Source organism: Peromyscus leucopus, chromosome 1 (assembly GCF_004664715.2).
Source record: "Peromyscus leucopus breed LL Stock chromosome 1, UCI_PerLeu_2.1, whole genome shotgun sequence".
NCBI lineage: Eukaryota > Metazoa > Chordata > Mammalia > Rodentia > Cricetidae > Peromyscus > Peromyscus leucopus.
The window spans coordinates 122,782,207-122,802,339 of record NC_051063.1 but is presented as its reverse complement, the minus strand read 5'-3'; the positions used below and the strand labels follow the sequence as shown (position 1 = coordinate 122,802,339).

General features: G+C 51.5%; 1 protein-coding gene across 2 annotated transcripts in view; it reads right to left on the bottom strand.

The window, feature by feature from the left end:
• The window catches only part of Homer2 (homer scaffold protein 2), a 97,969-nt gene extending 79,572 nt beyond the window's left edge, over window positions 1–18,397 (bottom strand). For both annotated transcript variants that reach the window (XM_028873797.2, XM_028873799.2), the window contains exon 1: window positions 18,204–18,397. In XM_028873797.2, coding sequence (XP_028729630.1) covers window positions 18,204–18,208 — 5 coding nt within the window. In that variant the 5' untranslated portion in view covers window positions 18,209–18,397. The remainder of the gene's footprint in view (window positions 1–18,203) is intronic.
• Window positions 18,398–20,133: the final 1,736 nt, after the last annotated feature.

The window sequence follows — 20,133 nt, the reverse complement described above, 5'->3', positions numbered from 1 at the left end:
AAGACTATGGCAAGTTCAGGGCTAGCCTGAGCTACACAGCAAAACCCTGTGTCCAAAGCAATCAAACAAACAACAACAACAACAACAACAAAAACAGAGCAGAACAGAACAAAAACTACCAAATTGAGAGCGGGGAAAGAACGGAAAAGCCTGAGAAGGAAGCATGAAAAAGCCAATGCACTAATCAGCAGCTTGATCCCAGGGGAGCCACCTTTAAATTTAGCAAAACGGATTCTATTGGTGCCAAAGTAAGAGAGAAGAAGCCTTAACCATCACTGGGAATACAGAGTGCCGGGTGTTAGGCTGGGTGGGTGCTTGAGGAGCTAAAACTGTGCTGACTCCAGGCTTTGTGACCCCCAACTCCAGATCACAGGAGAGAACCTGGTAGCTGGGTGACTGAGGTCACAAGATGGGGACGTATAAAACATTTCCCACTGCAGTGGTGGGAGCTGAGCACCCTCAGCACCGAGGGCCACCCACTCACTAAGGCAGCGTTTAACAAACTGTGCCCGGAAAGGAGACGTGGGCAGGCGTACTGTGCTTTAGCTGAGCACCTGGGCGTCTCGGAGCTCTGTGGCCGCTGATGGAGCTCAGCCCTCATCTCCTGAGGACCAGGAAAAACTGGCCGCACTCAGACGTGTTTATTCCTTTCCCACGAGAAGCTGTAGACAAAGTTTTTGCCAGCATCACAGGCCGCCTACTTCTGCCATCTGCCCCATGCAGACCCATGGTAACAGATGCTCTCGGGCTCCTTGGCTGAGGAGAGAGAACCAAACAGGTACTTTTCCCTGCTGACCTACATTCCACTGGCTGGGTAAGCACAGTAGTCCTGGACACCTGCCCACGTCTCTATGAGGAGATAGCCCTCTCCTGCTTCTATCCCCACCTCTGGGTCCAAGATTTCCTTTCTCTAGGTCATATACACCAAGTTCTTTAAGCAGTGTCAACCTTTTGGGTCAAGGACCCTTTGGAAATAGGTAAAAAAACAAACAAACAAAACAACAACAACAACAACAAAAACCTACAGGCACCCTCCTAGAAAAGCACATACCTATCTACAACTCGTTGTTGGAGGAGGAGTCCCAGAGTCCACACTGAGAAGGCCTCTTCTCATCAGCCCCACCCCCACAAAGGCCAGAAACCATGACAGATGAGGGCGTGGGAAGGCAGAAAGAGCCAGAGATAACTGTGTCTTCCTGACACCACGAGACCACTGGACTCGAACCCAGGGCAGCTGTGGCTGCCTGCACATGATCAAGCCAGTCAGTATTCTAGCCTGGAGGGGGGAGGGGTTCTCAAGCTCCCACCCTTAACTGAGGAGCTAATGACAGCTGACAGCTTCTGTGAATGGGAGCATCAGTTGTCTTTAGGGGTGCGGTCCCTGGTAGTTTAACTAAGCTCCCAGCGGACGGCCCCACACCCAAGAGCATATGGGCAGCACAAATTGGCCTTGATGAGTGACTTACTAACAACAACAAAAGCATGAAGCTGGGTGGGTAAGGGGTGGGGATGGATCCGGAAAGAGTGAGAGGGAGGAATGGGGGGGGGATGGACGGACGGACGGACAGACGGGTATTTGACTAAAATATATTGTATAAAGTTTTCAAAGAATAAAAATATTTTAAAACATTGAAAAGGGGCCCTTATCGTATGCAAAATATATATTTAAAGACATGAAAATAGAAGGGAGCCTGGTTGGATAGAGCGGGGAACAAGAGGAGTCGGGGACAAGAAGACAAAGGCGGCTGAAAATGATCAAATTATCTCACACATATATGTGAAAATGTTACAGTGAAACTCATAATTTTGTACAAATAATATATGCTAGCAATTAAAAAAGATATTCGCACATATTTATCTAAGTAGACAAGGGAAAGTCTATAATAGGCAAAATCAGAATTATAAAGGGGGGAAATCCCTGTTAGGGAACTCTGTCCTCCAGACCCAACACAGCGGCTGCCACCTTTCAATCAGAGCTGCCAGGATTACCCACCAGGATCCTGCCAAGATGCGCCCATCATAGTCCCTCCTGGAAGAAGTTAGGGGACACTGGCCTGGCCCTCTCAGAGAACATACAAATGGATCTGTAAGTGCTGAAGTGGGAGGTGCTTCCTTCAGTGATGGAGCTGCCTGCAAGTGACCCACTGTCCTGTAGGAAACCCCCACCATGCTCCAGAAGGTAACCCCCACCATGCTCCAGAAGGTGACCCCCACCATGCTCCAGTAGGTGACCCCACCCATGTTCCCATAGGTCACGCTCACCATGCTTCTATAGGTGACCCCCACCCATGCTCCAGTAGGTAACCCCCACCCATGCTCCTATAGGTGACCCCCCCATGCTCCCGTAGGTAACCCCCACCATGCTCCCGTAGGTAATTCCCCCCCATGCTCCTTTAGGTAACCCCCACCCATGCTCCTGTAAGTAACCCCCCCACGCTCCTGTAGGTAATCCCCCCCCATGCTCCTGTAGGTAATTCCCCCCCCATGCTCCTGTAGGTAATTCCCCCCTCCATGCTCCTGTAGGTAATTCCCCCCCCATGCTCCTGTAGGTAATTCCCCCCCATGCTCCTGTAGGTAATTCCCCCCATGCTCCTGTAGGTAATTCCCCCCCCATGCTCCTGTAGGTAATTCCCCCCTCCATGCTCCTGTAGGTAATTCCCCCCCATGCTCCTGTAGGTAATTCCCCCCCCATGCTCCTGTAGGTAATTCCCCCCCCATGCTCCTGTAGGTAATTCCCCCCCCATGCTCCTGTAGGTAATTCCCCCCCATGCTCCTGTAGGTAATTCCCCCCATGCTCCTGTAGGTAATTCCCCCCCCATGCTCCTGTAGGTAATTCCCCCCCCATGCTCCTGTAGGTAATTCCCCCCCATGCTCCATGCTCCTGTAGGTAATTCCCCCCCCATGCTCCTGTAGGTAATTCCCCCCATGCTCCTTAGGTAATTCCCCCCCCCCCCCCCCCCCCCCCCCATGCTCCTGTATTTCCCCCCCATGCTCCCGTAGTATCCCCCCATGCTCCCGTAGGTAATTCCCCCCCCATGCTCCTGTAGGTAATTCCCCCCATGCTCCCATAGGTAACTCCCCCCCATGCTCCCATAGGTAATTCCCCCCATGCTCCTGTAGGTAATTCCCCCCCCCATGCTCCTATAGGTAACTCCCACCCATGCTCCCGTAGGTAATTCCCACCAAGTTCGTTGGCTCACCAAGCTAGACTTGGGTGTAACTATTTCTCCAGTCCATCACTGATGATCTGGGATGGACATTTATTCATCTCCCCAGGAAAAGACACACAACAGAACCATTCTCTTTAAGTATTTCTGCAGAACATATGCTCAGAGCCTCTCATTCTGCTTCTCAAAAAATCCTTCCACCGTCTGCATTTAAATGACCTTGGGCACCCACCCAGGACCAAAATGTAACATTGCTTGCTGCCTCTTTCCCTATAGTTCCTTCACACGTTAGCTAAAGCCTTCAGGGTTTTACTCAGCCTTTGGGGCAACCACCTCCCTAAGATGATTCAGGGAGAACTCACCATCTCTGGAAATCCCCAGGTCCCTCTCACACTCACAAAAGCCGTGTCTCATGTCCACACACCACCCCACTGAGAACCCACGGTTGCTACTGGTCACCCGTCACCCTGTGTATCCCCCTGCCCTGTGTATTCCAAGTCTGGGTGGGCCTGCCTTCCTTTATTCTCCAAAGTCTGCATGGGCCCTCTGAAAACACTGGAATGCAGCCAGTACCATCTGCCCCTGCTCAGATAGTCCCCTCCACCCCTTAACTAAACCCAGATGACCCTGAGGACAAGCCCCACCAAAATCACAAGCTGTTCTGTCCCTCTCACACCAGCACACTGAACGCAAATGGGGGCAGCTGGTGACCTTGCAGCTCACTCCAAGTCCTGGGAGGCCAGGCCACCCCAGGCACCTGCTTCCTAATGCACCTGCCTCTAAGTTACTTTGTCATTGATGCAAAGCTTCAGCGTCTCCTACCAATCTTGTCAAGGCATCCTCATAGAAGACCCAAACACACCATACCAGCTTCCTTGGCCCCTCCAGGCCAATGCCTTCTTCCTCATGCTCCTTCAGTGACCCTCGCTGGGCACGCTCCTTTAGTGACTCACAGCCACATGCTGGACCCATTCGCCTTGAAATATGAACTGCCCACCCCCCACCTTCTCATGGCCCATCCTTCTGGTCCATTTAAACTTCTCCCGCCTCCCAGAGCCCTCCAATCTGGACATAAGCCCTCTCCATCAGCCACGGCCTAGCTTCACACTGTAAATCGGATAGCCCACCCCCCCCCCCCCGTGGTCCATCACTGCTACAATCCGAGGAACCCTGCCTCCCAGTCAGGCGGCACCCCGGCCTAATATAGGCAGCCCACACCCAAGCCACTGGGCAAACTGGGTGGATGAGTTTCGCTTTGAATCCATGTTCTCTGACCTCAAACTGCCATTCTCCAGTGGCTCACAGGCTCGTGTTTCCTCGGTAGGCTTGCCGTCCACTCCCTGACAACCCCCTCATTATCATCTCCTCTAACTTCCCACTCCATTCTCCACCCCTGCTCCCCTGCTCTCAGCCCATGACCCAGCCTCCCACTCGTCAAAGGCAGGAGGCATGGGACTCCTGGACCTTCCCACCACACCCAAGCCTCACAACGGCCTCCTTTTTAGAGAAAGAGGTCCCCTTTCCTCCTCCGAGGTACAACCAACCCTTCCCTGTTGCTCTGAACCAAGCTTCTCATCATCTCCAGGATGAGGCTCCTCCGCTGCCTGGCTTCTCTTGTAGCAGCCAGCCCGTTCTGAAACTATGCTCACTGTAGTTCCCCCATATCAAAAACCTCCTGGCTCTCCCATACGCCCCTCCTTCCCTGCTTCCCATGTGCCTTCCAACACACTTGGCTCCTAGCGCTGCCTTGAGACTGACTTCCGCCAGGACACCAGCAGCCACCACACCACCTCTCAGGAGCTCTCAACCAATGCCAAAGCCCTGCTTCTAGGGATGTTTCCCCACCAGCTGCTACTCTAGGTTACCCTTTCCCAGCCAGCCACCCCTCCTCCATCCTCTTTGCCAGCTCCTTCTACCTGGCCACTCAGTAAAGGATGGAAGCTCCCAGGCTCATCCCTGTTGTCTCCTTCAGTGACACAGTCTTTTCCCTTCAGCACCCCTGAAGCTAAACCCCGTCTTATGATCAACAACTCCCTTCCCAGCTGTGCTCCCAAAGAGATCAGGTTGGTGTTGAACTGGGCTTCCTTGCCTGCCTCCTAAGGGTTCCTCTTCCAGGATCCTCCACCGCTACTGGCAGCCAGCGTATGCCAAAGTCCTTTACTTCCTCTCTTTTCTTGACCCTGATGTCATGTCATCCTGAGGAACGTCTAACAGACCATGGACGGAAACTATCCCCCATGTGACATTCCAGCCTCAGCCTTCGCTCTGACCTACAGGGTCGTCCTGCTTCAACCTTTCCCTTCCAACTCATTTTCCACAGAACACTGCTACTGTCTTGGAACCTAACGAGGATCTTGTCACAGACCTTCAGTATTACTCAGTATTTCTACAAACACACACACACACACACACACACACACAGAGAGAGAGAGAGAGAGAGAGAGAGAGAGAGAGAGAGAGAGAGAGAGAGAGAGAGAGAGAGAGAGATTAGTTGACTGATTAGAGGATTACAGGAGTCAGTTCTCTCCTTCCGTCAGGTGGGTCTCGGGGATTGAACTCGGGCTGTCAGGCTTGACGGCACGTGTCTTTACCTCCCGAGCCATCTTGCCAGCCTCCTCAGTTTCCTTCAGTCTCATCATACCCGTGTCTCTGCCACTTTCCACAGTCACATCTGATTGGGACCTGGCCTACTTCTTTCTCCAACCCCTGCCCGGGGTCCTACCGTCCCCTGCTGAGATCCTGCCATTAAGGTCTGATGCCAGTTTTTCAAGCATTTGGGACTGCTCTCTCCACTCTTGGTCTGTGCACTGGACACAGTGTCCACCTGGACACTGTGCTCCCTGCTCCCCATGGTGGCTCCCTCAGAGGTGCGTCTCCTAAGCACACATGCTGAAGCCGCTGTCAGCCTTCACGCCCTTCTTCCCCTCTGAGGACAACCTGCAGAGGTTTTTACTGCTGGGTTCATTGGCAGGATTTATTTCTTGGAGGTGGAGGGTTTGCTCACAGGAGCCAGCAGAGCCTGTCTCACTCACTAAAATGCAAATGTCAGGGGTAGGGGCATATCTGTTTGACTCATCAATGATTCCATGTGGAATAGTATTTTGGACATAGTGGATTAAAACACCTTAAAATTTTAGCTTAATCTTCTTTTCTCCTTCTTCTTTTTGATGTGATGTTATTTAATTATCAATGTGGCCAAAATGTTTCTGTTAGAGAGTACTGGCTAGCAGCGGTGGTATCATCCCAGATTATGGCACTGGTGACCTAACTTGCAATGACAATGAAATGTTGTATGTGGTAAACAATATAGAGGGGCACAAGATGCCGCAGGGTGCAGAGAGGACAGATAGGTTGGGCTAGGTGCCAACATATTGGACATGTCCAAGTAATGAGCCTGGAATCATGAGTCATCACTACTTAGCCAAATGCCTCCCAAGTGGCTTCTGTCAAGTATCCACACATGTGCAGATCTGGAGGCCACCACTGGGGTGACAAAGGAGAATGTGTTTCAACATGGCCATACGCGGCCGTGTGGTAGCATGCTGTCTGGACTCGGTACCGCCGTCGCCCATACTCAGAGAACAGGAATTACTGGAAGAAACAAGGGTTTCTCTGGCCGTCTCAATGAGGGGCTTCCGAGTGGGCTGAGGGCCGGCAGCGTGGGGAAATCACCAGTCCATCTTCCATGGCACACGTGCTAAGTCACACCGTGGAGGGAGAGAGCAGAACACCACAGCCAACCCCACACTACTTCTGCTCTCAACCAACCCTTCACATCTGAACATTAACGTTCACTCCCTCCAGGAGATTATCCGCTCCCATGGAGCAAGAAAATCCACTTCTCACAGAGGTTAATAAACTTACAGATCTCATTACTCAAAGAGGTCATGCTGGTGAGAATTTTAATGCATTTTTTAAGAGAAAAGGTCTGGAAGAATATTAACCACGGAACAATGCTACTGTGAGATGCAAGGGCAGAGAGGTCACCCATAGGGTGGAGCATGTGCTCCTTCTTCACATGGGTCCCCCACCCACGGATGACGGCAAAGCACTCCCAATCCGATCAGAGCAGCCACCATCACTGACCATGGGATCCAGGGCTTCCTCTGCCTCTGCTCCCACACCTGGATCTCCCAGCATGCTGGCTACTTGCCTAGCTGTGGCCACCTTTAAAATAATCTTCTTGATTCTTCAAGAGCCCCCCGGAGGCTGGTGATAAATCTGTCTTTGCTCTAGCCAACTCCCTGCCCCGTTCCATGACAGCAGCTCATCAATTCATTCCCTTTCTTCTGGGTCTAGCCCCAGCTCCTGGCTAACCCTCCGTTAGCCCTGAAAGGGCACAGCAGACCCAGGCCCTCCTCCTCCTCCTCCCTGCCAGTGTGATAACGCTCCTGGGGACGGGAGTGCAGCTCCACAGTGGGACCCTCGCCCACGTGCGTGAGGCCCAGACTTCCATCTCCAGCACTGCAAAATAAGCAAGTGGATAAACCAAAGTGCCGCAGTACATACCTGCTCTCAAGTTCTTCCGGGACCTGGAGGGAGAACTTCCGGAGGCTTACCGACTCCTAAGTTCCGTTCCTGCCTGCCTCCCACCTCACCGCCTCTTTCTCTAACATCGCCAGTACCCCCTTTGCTTTGCTCTGACCTCCTAACAGGTTCCACTTACAACACAAAACTCACCCTTCCTCGGACCCCGACTTATCCTCACGTTCACCTTCGTCTGCAATCACTTCCTACTCTCTCTCCGACTGTGAGTGGATTTGGGCTCTCCCGCTTAGCTGAATCCCCTCTCAAATTCCATCAGTGCCCTGACACTCCCACTGCCACGATATTTAGGAGCAGCCACCTTCTGGGTCCCACCATCCTCTGAGCTTTAGGAAGTCCCTGGCCTTGTTGGGGATAGCCCACTTAATAGCCTTATCTTCCATCGCTTCTCCTCCTCCCGTCTCCTCCACTTTTGTCTGCGTCTGAGTCTCCCAGTCTCATTCCCTTCCAGCCCGGTGGTTCTTCCCTGCAAGTGTGGTTCTTGCCCAGGTTTCACCTTTTGTCTTAGCTTACTCTTTCCCTGGCTGGGTGGTCAATCCCTATCAGGTGACGGCTCCCAAGACTGCGTGGCTGTCCCAGTGGCTGGGTTTGTACTTCTAGAGTGGACAGACAGCCACACATGGAAATCCACCACCCGACACTGAACTCCCAGCCTTTCCTCCGGGAAAGTCACCTTTCCTCTCCCTTCCGCTCCGAGTTTGAGCCAGCCAGGGTCACCACCATCAGCCGCAAACCCTGGGAACATCCACACTGCTGACAGCTCAAACCTATGTCTCTCATTCCAGCAGTTCTATCATGAGGACATCAGCCTCCAGCCACCGCGCCCAGAGAACAGTTTTATTCTCTAACAGGATTAAGCTGGATTCCCACCTCAGCCACTTCCTGGCTAAGAGCTTGAACAGGTTGCCGAATCTCCCGAACCCAGTTTCAACTATGAAAGCGAGGATTGTTTCGAGGATGGAATGAGAGCACAGACATCACAGTCTCCCCTGATGTGTTTACCTGTGTCCAGATTAGACAAGCACACAAGAAAGACCCCTCCTAACCCCGCTGAGATCCCCACATGCATGTTTATTGCGCTGTGTGCGCTCCTGGAGTGACCTTGGAACCATGCCAAGGCTTGCACGATACTGTCTGTGCGTGTCTGCTCTCTCCTTGTTGACTTTCCTCACTTACTGCCTGGACTGTGGCTCTTTCCTGTAAGGCAGTGGTTCTCAACCTGTGGCTCTCGACCCCTTTGGGGTTGAACAACCCTTTCAAGAGGAGTCTCCTAAGACCATCGGAAAACACAGATATTTACATTATAATCCATAACAGTAGCGAAATTACAGTTATGAAAATAATCTTATGGCTGGGGGGTCACCACGACATGAGGAACTGTATTAAAGGGTCACAGCGTCAGGAAGACTGAGGATCACTCCTGTAAGGTCTCTTTCTTTCTAATCTAAGTCTCCAAGCTGCCCTTCATCACTGTCTCTAGAAAAATTTCCCTAGAATAATTCTTCTTCCCTTCAGAGTGGAACCTATCCCCTCACTGCCCACAGACTGAAGTCCAATGAGAGCATGTTTCGGCCTTCTACACCTCTTTATCTCCAAGCCAGTGCCCTGACTGCCCAGGTCAGGCCTCACTCTGAGAGCAGGATTAACCGCTCCCTGACCATCTCAATCAGTTAACAGGTGGAGGGAGGACAGTGGATCTGAGGCTCTGGTGTAGCTCGGTGGATGAGATGGGGAGATGGCGGCTTCTTACCGAGATGAAATGACTTATCCATGCTCACACAGCAGCCAGGGGCCTGGGGATTGATCTGTTCATCCGTGCCCTCTCTAGCTCCACCAACAGACAGCCCTGCATGAGGACACAGTCCTCAGTGGGTGAGACAGTCGCACCTATCTTGAGTCTACCTGGAGGAGGCAGAGGCCACATCTTCACATCATCGGAGCTAAAATACGCCTCGATGCCGCCACCACCAACAGCTCCCTGCCCTGCCCCTTGGAACATCCTGAAACAGGCTGCATTCCTTCTCCCAGGAGGTCCTTCTCAGTTACCCTTCTCTCCCGGGACGCAGAAGCCAAAGCAACCCTCTTTTCTCCACTTATCTGAACAACTCCAATTAGACACTTTCCCAATTAAAGACTTCGGAAGGCCTCTAAAGCACAGCCGATGGGTCTGCAGTGTTCCTCACTAATTAGGTCCCTGGGGACAGCTCTACCCCATGACCCAGACAGGATGCCCCAGAGCCCCCAAAGGGCTGGCTGGGCTCAGCTGCTCTCATGAGGGATCCAGACCCAGGGTTCCCCAGGAAGCCTACCTGAGCCCCCTCACTCCGGCACAGTGGGAAGCCAGGATCAATAGTTCTCTTGGCCAGGAGGCACCCATGTACCAAACGGTTTCTTAAGTCAGAGAGTCCATGTTCTCACATTCCTCCGAGGAGTAATAAGAAGACTATCAAGTTTGTGAATAAAAATGGTGTTGAAAAAAAAAATCTCTTTAGTCTTTGACAAATGTCTAAATGTGTTCCCCACAAGTGTATTTTTATTCTAACAAGCTAATTTGAAATATAATTTAAATAATTATATTTCTACCAGAATGATACCATATGACTAACAGCACCTTGGTGGCAGAAGTACTGGAGACTTCACAGAGCTTTCAAAGAGGCTTCCATCCTGCCTCTTCCCACACAGAACACACCCCGCTAGGAGACTGGTGCATGATGCCAGCTCTCACCTCCAAACCTATAAATACACTGGGGGCCGCCCGCAAGCCCAATACCTAGAAGATGCAGGAACACAGCACAGCAGTGCTGAAGAGGCCAGGGAATCAGAAACAACACCCCGAGCCTTCTGCTCCGGCCCCCTGCCACGCATCTCTTTGCTCAATTCATTAAGCAGATGGAACTCTCTCGATGTAGAAGGCCGGGGTTCGTACACTGGGGACTTCCGGTGTTCTGCAAACCCCTTTTCTCCACTGTAAATACACTGTGTGCATGCTGTTTGCTCCACATCCGATGAAGCTGGGCGAGTTCTTGTCTTCTCAAATGAAAAGTCTCTGTGTCTCTCCCACAAGCCAAAGCAAAGTTTTAACGCTTCAGGCTGAGGGGACACTGTTGATGTACATGTGCGTTTACTCTTGCGTGTTGTGTGTGTGTGTGTGTGTATTCTGTGGTGCTGGAAATAGTACCCAGGGCCTTGGGCATGCTAGGCAAGGATTCTGTCACTGAGCTACATCCCCAGCCCTGGTGCTTGTTTGTTTTGTATGGGAAAAAAAAGTCTTAAAACTAAAGCAAAGAATATAATGTCCTTTTTGCATGTACATATCTGCCAATCCTTTCCTTAAGGGAATTTTCTTTGAAGAGATGGACAATGGTCTTTTGAAGCACAAAAAGGATTTCTAAATGGGACGCAGTGCTTTCCCTTGCAAGGAACTGTCTCATGTGAGCTCGAAGCAGAATTACTCTGCCCAGTATTTCTAAACAAGGATGTATGCTTTGAGCAGCTGGGTCTCAGTCCAGCACCCACCCTTAGCAACGACAAGGAGTCCTTAACGTCCTCACCACGATTCACGCAGGAGCAGTGACTCACCCCAAATTACCCAGCGCTAATTGTGGTCCTGGTTTTCTCTGCCATTTTTCCCTTCAGTAATTCATTTAAAGCCAACAGCCGCCTTAAGGAATTGTTGAGAAGTCTTTTTAAAAAATCCTGCCTTGTTCTTAGCAGATTGACAAAAATGTATCCAATTTGGCAAAAGGACAGCTTAGAATTAGGTGTAGATTTAAATGATGATGTGTTTTTATAATTATTGGCAGGAGAAGATGGCCGCTCGAGATATTTTTTGATGCTGTTGTAAAAAGTATGCTACAAAACAGACATATAGGATGATTTCATCTTGTTAAAAATATATTTCCCTTGGTAGACATACATCTAGACACAGTCATACACACACGGAAAAGAGGCTGTAAAGACAGATAACCAACTGCTGACGAAGGTTATCCCTAAGACGTGGGATGGAAAGACACTTTCACATCCTTCCTCCCTCTGTTCTTCTTCAGTTCGCCCGAGCATGCAATGTTCTTAGAATTAGGGAAGACAAGCAAAGCTATTCTCATTTCCTTAAAAAACAAAAACAAACAGTAGATGAGACAGGGTCAAGACCACATAGGATGGGGCCATAAAACTGTTGGAGCTCTAGAGGGCTGTGGAGACGCCGGGAGGGTAAAGTGCTTGTCGCCGAAGCACTAAGGACCTGAGTTCAGATTCCAACAGCCACATAAAAGTTGAGGGGGCCACATGTTTACAATGTGGAGGTAGAGACACCACATGTGGATCCCAGGGGTTCACTGGCCAGGCAATCTGACTGAAATGGTGAGCTCTGGATTCTGTGAGAAACCCTGTCTCAAAAACATGTGAGAGAGAGAGAGAGAGAGAGAGAGAGAGAGAGAGAGAGAGAGAGGCAGAGACAGCCAGACACAGGCACACAGAGACACCCAATGTCAACCTTTTGCCTCCCTCCACGTGTGTAGATATTGGTCAGCACACACACACACACACACACACACACACACACACACACACACACACCAGAAAACTGAGAGCTAGGAGAACAGTTAGGAATGAGCTCTGATGAGTGTGCTTGACTCCAGGCTCCCCAAGAGGCATTACAGAAAAGAGACATGGTAATGTCTACAAACCAGAGACCATTAAGAACAGCAAACCACCTGCTCCGCCCCAAGTCCTTCTTCAGGGGACTGTGCAAATAAGATGGGACCATGACCATTCCTAATAACCGTCGAGGGGCTTCCAGCTTGGATGACGACATTCCCCCAAATAGAAGTGACGCAGACGCTTGGCCCAGCCCCTGCTACCCTCTGACCTCTGACCACTCACTCTGGTTTAGCCACTTGGCCCTCTTCACTGTTCACTAACATGCTGGGCATGCTCCTGCCTCAGGGCCTTTGCACTTGCTGTTGACTCTACCAAGAACACTCTCCCCTCAAATATCTGATGAGGTGTGCTTTTCTTCCTCTAGGTCTGTGAACCTCTTTCTCAGTGAGTTCTTCCAACTGGTCATCTAAAACCTACTTTGCCTCAAAACCTTGGAGCCCATTCCTTATTTTTTAAGGTTGCCTAATCAGTTGAATTTTTTAAACAAAACAAAAACAGTCCAAAGAGAATATTTTTTCATTCCTGTTTATTTGTTCAGCTGATGTCTATGCATTTGGTATCTAGTCCCTTCCCTTCTAAACTCTGACTTTCCCAGTGCAGACACTGAGGGAGATTGCTTTTTAATTGAACCAGAGTGATCTTAAATGCCAACAGCCTTTTGGTACCTCTCCAGCAAGACATCTCCCCTAGACTCCCCAAATATATGGACATCCCACCATCAACTCTTATACCTTTCAGATGTTAACATTTTGTTCCCATCACAGCATTTAAACACAAAGCAAGTACCTCAATATGTGGCTTATCTCTCTTTTTAAATACATAAAACCCACAGAGGCAGAAATTAACCAGTGGGCCTGCTCATCTCTGGGTCCCCGACAGCACTGGACATCTGTCTCAAAGATGAAGGATTCCAATGAACCTTAGTGAAGTTTAATAACAACAATAACAACAAAAACTGGACCAAGAGAAGACAAGTTTATTTTCAAATATTTTTAAATTTTATTTTATGTGATGGATGTCTGGTCTGCATATGTGTCTATGTGTCTATGTACCATGTGCAGGCCTGGTGCCCATGCAGGCCAGCAGAGGGTGTTAGAACCCCTGGGACTGATGGTTGTGAGCCATACCTGGGTCCTAGGAATCAAACCTGTGACCTCTGGAAGAGCAGCCAGTGCTCTTACCCACTGAGCCAACTTTCCAGCCCCTGGGAGATTCTATTTTAGTTAACTAAGAGCCCAAAGTAAAGCCCTGTAACTTGTAAAAGAACACAGTGTGGTTCCGAGGTGGGAAAGAACATCAGAAGTTAAGCAGTATAGATCCCTGAAAGGCAGCCAACTGTATCAGATAACCAAGACTGTGGCATTCGTCCACCGCAAGCAATCGTAGCTCAACAAAACACAGGCGAGCCAGTAATACAGCCGATCTTATTTGTAAACACTGGCGAAATCAGCTACGAGTCACAACAGCTGACAAGATGCCTTTTCTGTGGGCCATTTATAGACAGTAAGAAGATAATGTACAGCTCCAATACTTGCCCGACAACGAACCCACATCACAATCAAAGCAGAATGCCTGCTTTGGCATTAAAACAAAACTGTATCCAAATGTGATTCCTTTCTCTCTTGGTCCTGTGACTCCCCACTCAAGAAAATCATATAGAAGGGAATCCAAAAAGCATCATAACTTCAGGCTGGCATCCAAGCAAGGCTTCCACCATGCAGAGAGGAACTCAATCATAAGATCTCTACAGCAGGCCTATGAGGTCAACCACTGAACCGCACGTTAGGATGCAAGGGTGAGGAGGTAAGTCCTATCATTGTGCAGTGATCGGAGGGTGATGGGGTATTGAAAAAAATCAACAAAACCCGGACAATGACAGGTGTGCCGTGGGCAAGAGACTGTAGGGTACACAGGTGGGGCTGTGTGAGAGTTATAGCAACCAGTGTTCCAGATGTCAAAGTGTGAAGGAAGGGGAGAAGATGTCTGCAAAGCCAGAGTAGGAGGATTTCAGGCACCCAAAGGCCCCAGGAACATGGATTATCGCATTCTCAGCACTGCACAGAGTTCTACAGCACAACGCTGAGCTAGAATATATGTACTTACTCCCATACTGAGGCTGAGAGGAAGTGAAGAAAGAAAGAGATCGTCGGGAAAGTTGGGAGGCGATGGATGGAGGGTTCCTCTGGAAAGGAGGCCAGGAATCTTCAGAATGTAGTGAGTGGCACCACAGAGTGACTGTGATAAGGCTGGAGATAAGGCGGAGGCCCGAGCCTTTGTCCCCTGAAGGGTGTTTAGACAGGAGAGAGACAAGATCTGCTTTGCAATCTTAAAAGCCAGTCCCTCGGCTCCTAGGAAAAGAATGGACTGACGGTAACCCAGAGCGAAAGATGGGGGGGGGCGGGGTGTCGAAAAGCGTGTCCACCCAAGGAGGCAATGGTGGCCAGGGCTGGGCCAGGGCTGTGGTTACTGGAGAGTGTGCATGTTCCAGATGAACCTGGAACGTAGAACTCACAGGGCCAACGACAGCCTGGATATGGGACGGGGGGAGAACCAAGGATGATGGGCAAATTATCAGAAAGACAGTGGGGCCACCGATTGGGTGGGAGGAGAGAGGGATGATGGGAACTAGAGGCAAGAGCTCCAGGGATGGACGAATAAGACGCCCAGAGGAAGGTCTGTGGTGGGAATAAAAATGTAGGGTTGGTAGCATATCGGAAGTAATACATAAAGCCATGTGGGCGGTGGGGGTAAGTTGAGGAATCAGATAAGATGACCAGGGAAGAGAGTATTGACAGAGAAGAGGAACCAGGACGAGTTCCTAAGCATCACCACCACCGGGAGTCAGACAAAGGAGCAGGAAGGCGGAACCATCAACAACATGGGAGGAAAGACAGAGGCGCGTGGTGTCAGAGGGGCTGGGAGGGCGCGGAATCAGGGAGGAAGGACCACTGGTGAGGAACACTGAGGAGGGTGGGGAGAGGGCAGACATCGAGCAGCGTCTATGCTGAGGTGAAGGAAGAAGCCAGGCTGGAGTGTGGAAGTCAAACACACGGTAGGAAAAGAAAATGAATAGAGACGATGGGTCTGCCCCGTCTTTGAGATATCCTCAGAAGGACGAGGCAGTGGAACAGAAGCAGGACAGGTACGCAGGATGGGGACGGGGAGTTCTTTTGACGATGGGAAAGGCCAAACTGTGCTGCCCGATATGGCAGCCACTAGCTACATGCGGCTACTTAAAGCCAGGTCCTGAGTCACAATGGGCGCACTTCAAGTGCCCAGTGGCCTCAAGTGGCTGATGGCTGCTGTAACGGACCATATGGATCAGCACACTCCTGGCTCTGCCCAGAGTTCTCTCCGACGGTTCTGAACTAGGGTGAGCTCCTATATTGACGCTGATGGGGCGTTAAGAAAGTGGTCCTCTGAGAAGGTGGAAGGGGATGGGCGGAGTCTACACCAGTAGAGAGCTGACGGGCAGCAGGAAAGACTGGTGTAGACTTTCAGCAAACAGGCAGGAGCAGAGTGGCAGCTTCACTCTTGCTGTAGGACAGGCAGGAAGATGGAGGGGTTGCCTCGGTCTGTGGCTGCTACTTTGTCCACGAAAGGGGAGAGAAGGGGTGTACAAGGAAAGGTGGAGCAATGTCTGAGCGATGCCTGAAAGGATCCCCCACAAAGCAGCTGCCTCGGAACTCTATCACACACACACTGGAGACATCACATACTTAATGCAGGACACTTCACCCAAGTGAAAGGGCAGGAAACACCTCGGGGAATGCAGCCTCAGCGAGGAAGTCAGGTCAGGTGGCTGGCTCTTTATTTCCTTCAATCTTTGTCCGCTCTGATGGGGCTCTGACAAGGACCACAGCCAGGTCTGCTACAGGCTGTCGTTATTGGCTCGTCCTTCCCATCCTACACAACTCTCGGAAAGGATGGCAGTAGTTCTGTTTTATTATTATTATTATTAAAATGGCTCCCTCCATCCACCTCCTTGGTCTGGACTATTTACCCAGCCTCTAGCTCCATCTCATTTTACAGTCATGGCTTGTACATTCACACACACACTACAGAAGGAACTATATTTTAAAATGGCAGGGAGAGCTAAGAGCTACAAATCAGCTATTAGCTACAAGAAGTGAGTAATACACATTTATTGAGTGATGCTAAAATTACATGAAAGACATGTTCTGTGTTTAAAACAAAATGCCCAAGCTACTCCTCCCTGTTTTTCCACAAACAAAAATTGTTTTCTGGTATTTTCTTTAAGCTTTTGTGAGTAAATATTTTCATTTCCACAGATGTATTTTAACCACATTAACCACAGAGTTTCAGTGTTTGTTTTTGATATGCAAGTGGCCTCCACTGGGTTTGTGTCAGCTGAGGGGGAGGGGCAGGAGAAGAGTTAAAATTTCCAGGTCCTTTTATCTCCCATCTTGAGACCTACATTTGCTAACTCCTTCCCAAAGATTTTGTTTTTAAGTATGAAATCTGAGAGCCTCAAAGATTCCCACTGCTCAGAGATCAGCTCTTTCATATCTGCTGAGAGATGGCTGAAAATGTTACAAAAATCTGCCACCCAGCTAGGGTGACTCTGTCTATCACGTCCCCCACCCCCCCACCCCAATTGCCCAACATGTTAAATCTCTTGGATAGGCATCAATATTCCTAAGCAAATTTCCGCTGGGCCCCTCTGTCCCCCATGTTCCCGCTGGCCACAGCCCTCCTCTCTCCTTCTCCAAACTCGCCCTTGCTTGCCTCCACTCCCACCAAAACTCTGCCTGCCCCGGGGTGAAAGCTACTCCAGAGACTTGCCCGGAGCTAGGTACAGCAAAGCCGCTGACCCATAGAGACTGGTCAGGCCACCAGCGTAATCTTGCCTCTTTCCACTGCACCCCTGCCTTCCCACACTAATCTATCCCCAAAGGGAAGCAACTTCTCTAGACCTATACAGCCGAAGGCCCTGGGTCCCACCAAGGGCTGTTCAAAGAACTCTGGGCTCAGCAGCAGGGGACAGAGATTCAAGACCTCTGGTTCACTCCAACCATCCTCGTGGTCCCTGTCAGGCAGTGGCCTTGCCTCTGCTGATGAGCAACCACGCACTAGACTCTCCCGTTTTACAAATGCATCAGCTGTGCAAGCTGGAAGAAGTCACCCAACTACTCCGGACTCGGTTTCCTCAGGTGGAGAGCAAACACAATAAGCATTCCCTGCATGGAAAAGCACCATGAACGTGCGCTCGCTCGCATCGGTGAGCAGAGGTAAGGAGTTACTGTGTTATTAGCACAGTGGCTCCTGACTCACAGCGCCTACTGCTCGGAGAGACGCCGAGGAGAAATCAATCCCGCTTTTAAAATTACTTTATACACTCAGAAACATTAGTCACTTCAACTGAGCATCTGGAGCCTCACCTAGGTTCCTTACAGATTTCCACCATCCTCAGCCATCCTCAACGCTGCCTGCAAGTCCACTATTCCTACGCCGAAGGGTTATGATTGGGTGTGTTTCCTTTCCAGGAAAACTTCGATTTCCATGTCGCTGGCAATAAATGCAGCGGTGAAGAATGGCAAACTGCTCTTCACACTCACAGACCCAGGCCCTGGAGTTGGTCGCGCCAGGGGCAAGGAGACCGCGGAATGGCTGAAGCGCCGAGACTAGCCCGGGTGCGGGTCCCCGCCAGGTGTCACCGCGCCGGGCTAGCCGAGAAAGGAAGGGCCGTGGGCTCCCGGCGCAAAGTCCGCGCCCAGGCCGGGGGGGACCCCCCACCCCACCCCGAGCTCCCGCCGCAGCACGCGATCGGCGGCCCGGAGCCCCTCGCGGGCGCCCGGCGAGCTCACTCACCCCATCTCCGGCGCTGCTCCTGCGGCCGCTCCGACGGGGCCCCTGGCGTTCGCTGTCCGCCCGCTCGGCAGCTGCTCCCCGCGCGGCACATGCGGCGGCCCGAGTGCGCCCGGCTCAGCCCCGGCGCCGCTCCATTCCGCCGGCTGCGCGGCTTCTCTGCTGGTGTCGGGGCCGCCGCCAGGCGCAGGCGGCCGGGAGGGCGGGGGCTGGGCGGCCGGGGGCTGGGCGGCCGCGCTCGGGCGGAGCCGCCGGTGCCTCCCGCCCGCTCCTTACGTAACCTCGTGGCCCCCGGGCCGCCGCCGCCGCCGCCCGCCTGGAGCCGGGGGCGCGGCAGCGTGTGCAGAGCTCCCCCACACCCCGCCGCACGCCGCCGCGCAGTCGCCGCTTCTTCCCGCAGCCCCCTCCTCTCCTGGGTCGACCCCGCACCCGCGCGCGCCCTGCCAGGCTTGGCACTGCGCCTCGGGCGGGATGTCCCGCCTGCTGCTGGACTTGAAGTCGCAGCTGGCAGGGACTTTTTTGGCCACCCTTAGTTTGCAGATGAGGGAACCCAAGCCCCCTCAGGGAGGAGAAATGATGTGAGCAAGGTCATAGACTCAGAGCTCAGGTCCGCAGAGATCAGTAGGACCACGACTTGCTCCCCCTCCCTCCTTAAAGCCCACCTTCGTCTTCCTGCCCACTGTCTGGCTGGGTAGCCTTAGAGTAACAACCCCATTAAAATCCTGGAGGCTAATGTAGCAGGGAGGCTCCTATAGTCCAAAGCTGGTGCCCTGACTCTTTGCTGGGTAAAGACAGAATCGAACACCTTCAACATAGCGGGTTGGCAAAATTTAAGAGACTTCCTTAACCTTGGCTAAAGGCAGTCCCTTCAGCCCCTTCCACACACCAAGTCCTGATTCCCTACCGAAGGCCAGCACTGGCACCAGCCTAACCATCACCTCCCTGGGCCTTCCAACCATCACCTCCCTGGGCCTTCCACAGGATTACTGCGGAGCCCAGACTACCCACATGGACTGGCATCTCTGGACAGGGACGGGGGGAAGGCAAGGACAAGCAACTGGAAGAGGACCACCACCCTGGCCCTGCCTCATTTCCCTCTGGGCAACTGTTGCCTGCTAGCTAGCTTCTTCTCCTCAGGAGAGCACCAGCCCCCTGTCTAAACTGTGGTCAGAAACTTCTCAAGTATGATTTGATCAGTGGCTTCCCTTCCACTGTCCTTGGGATGAGCCTGGTCAGTCCACTACCTCTCCAGCCTTTTCTCCTCTCACTTTGCCCTTGTTCTCTGAGCTCCAGCCAGCTGGCCATCCTTTCAACCTTCCTATGTGCAATTCTCTCTGACTGATTTTCTCCTCGTATTTCCTACTCAGACTTCAGATCTCAGTTAAGCTGTCACTTCCTTTGGAGGCCTTACCTGAGGCCATGGATGGCATTGTACCTGTGCATTTTTTTTCTTCCTTGCACGCATTGTTAGTAGTATCCACTGTAAAATTATTGGTTTAATATTCCGGACACACCTGCAAACTCTTAGAAGGCGTGGTGTTTTGTCCATCATTGTAGCCCCACTCCCTACAATGGATATTCAAAGTCTTCCACAAATATTTGTTGAATGCATAAGCAAATAAACCAAGCCCCTTCTACACAAAATTGATCAGGGTCTGTACACACAGGTGAGCCTGTTGAGACCCAAGACCAATAACCACTCAGTCCTGGAGAAGGCACATCTAACACAAGCTAAACTCCAAAGACCAGGCCTGTGCCAAGGTGCCTATGGGGATGGTGTCACTAGTAGGGGCCAAGAAAGAAGCTAGCAGATGGGGAATTACGAGCAGGAGCCAGCTCCTGTGTATTAGGGGTACGGAAGGCAAGAGTCTCCGAGGGAAGGAGCCCAGCAGTGCCCCCAGCTCTGGCTGGGAGTTCCCTTCGGCTCCACTGA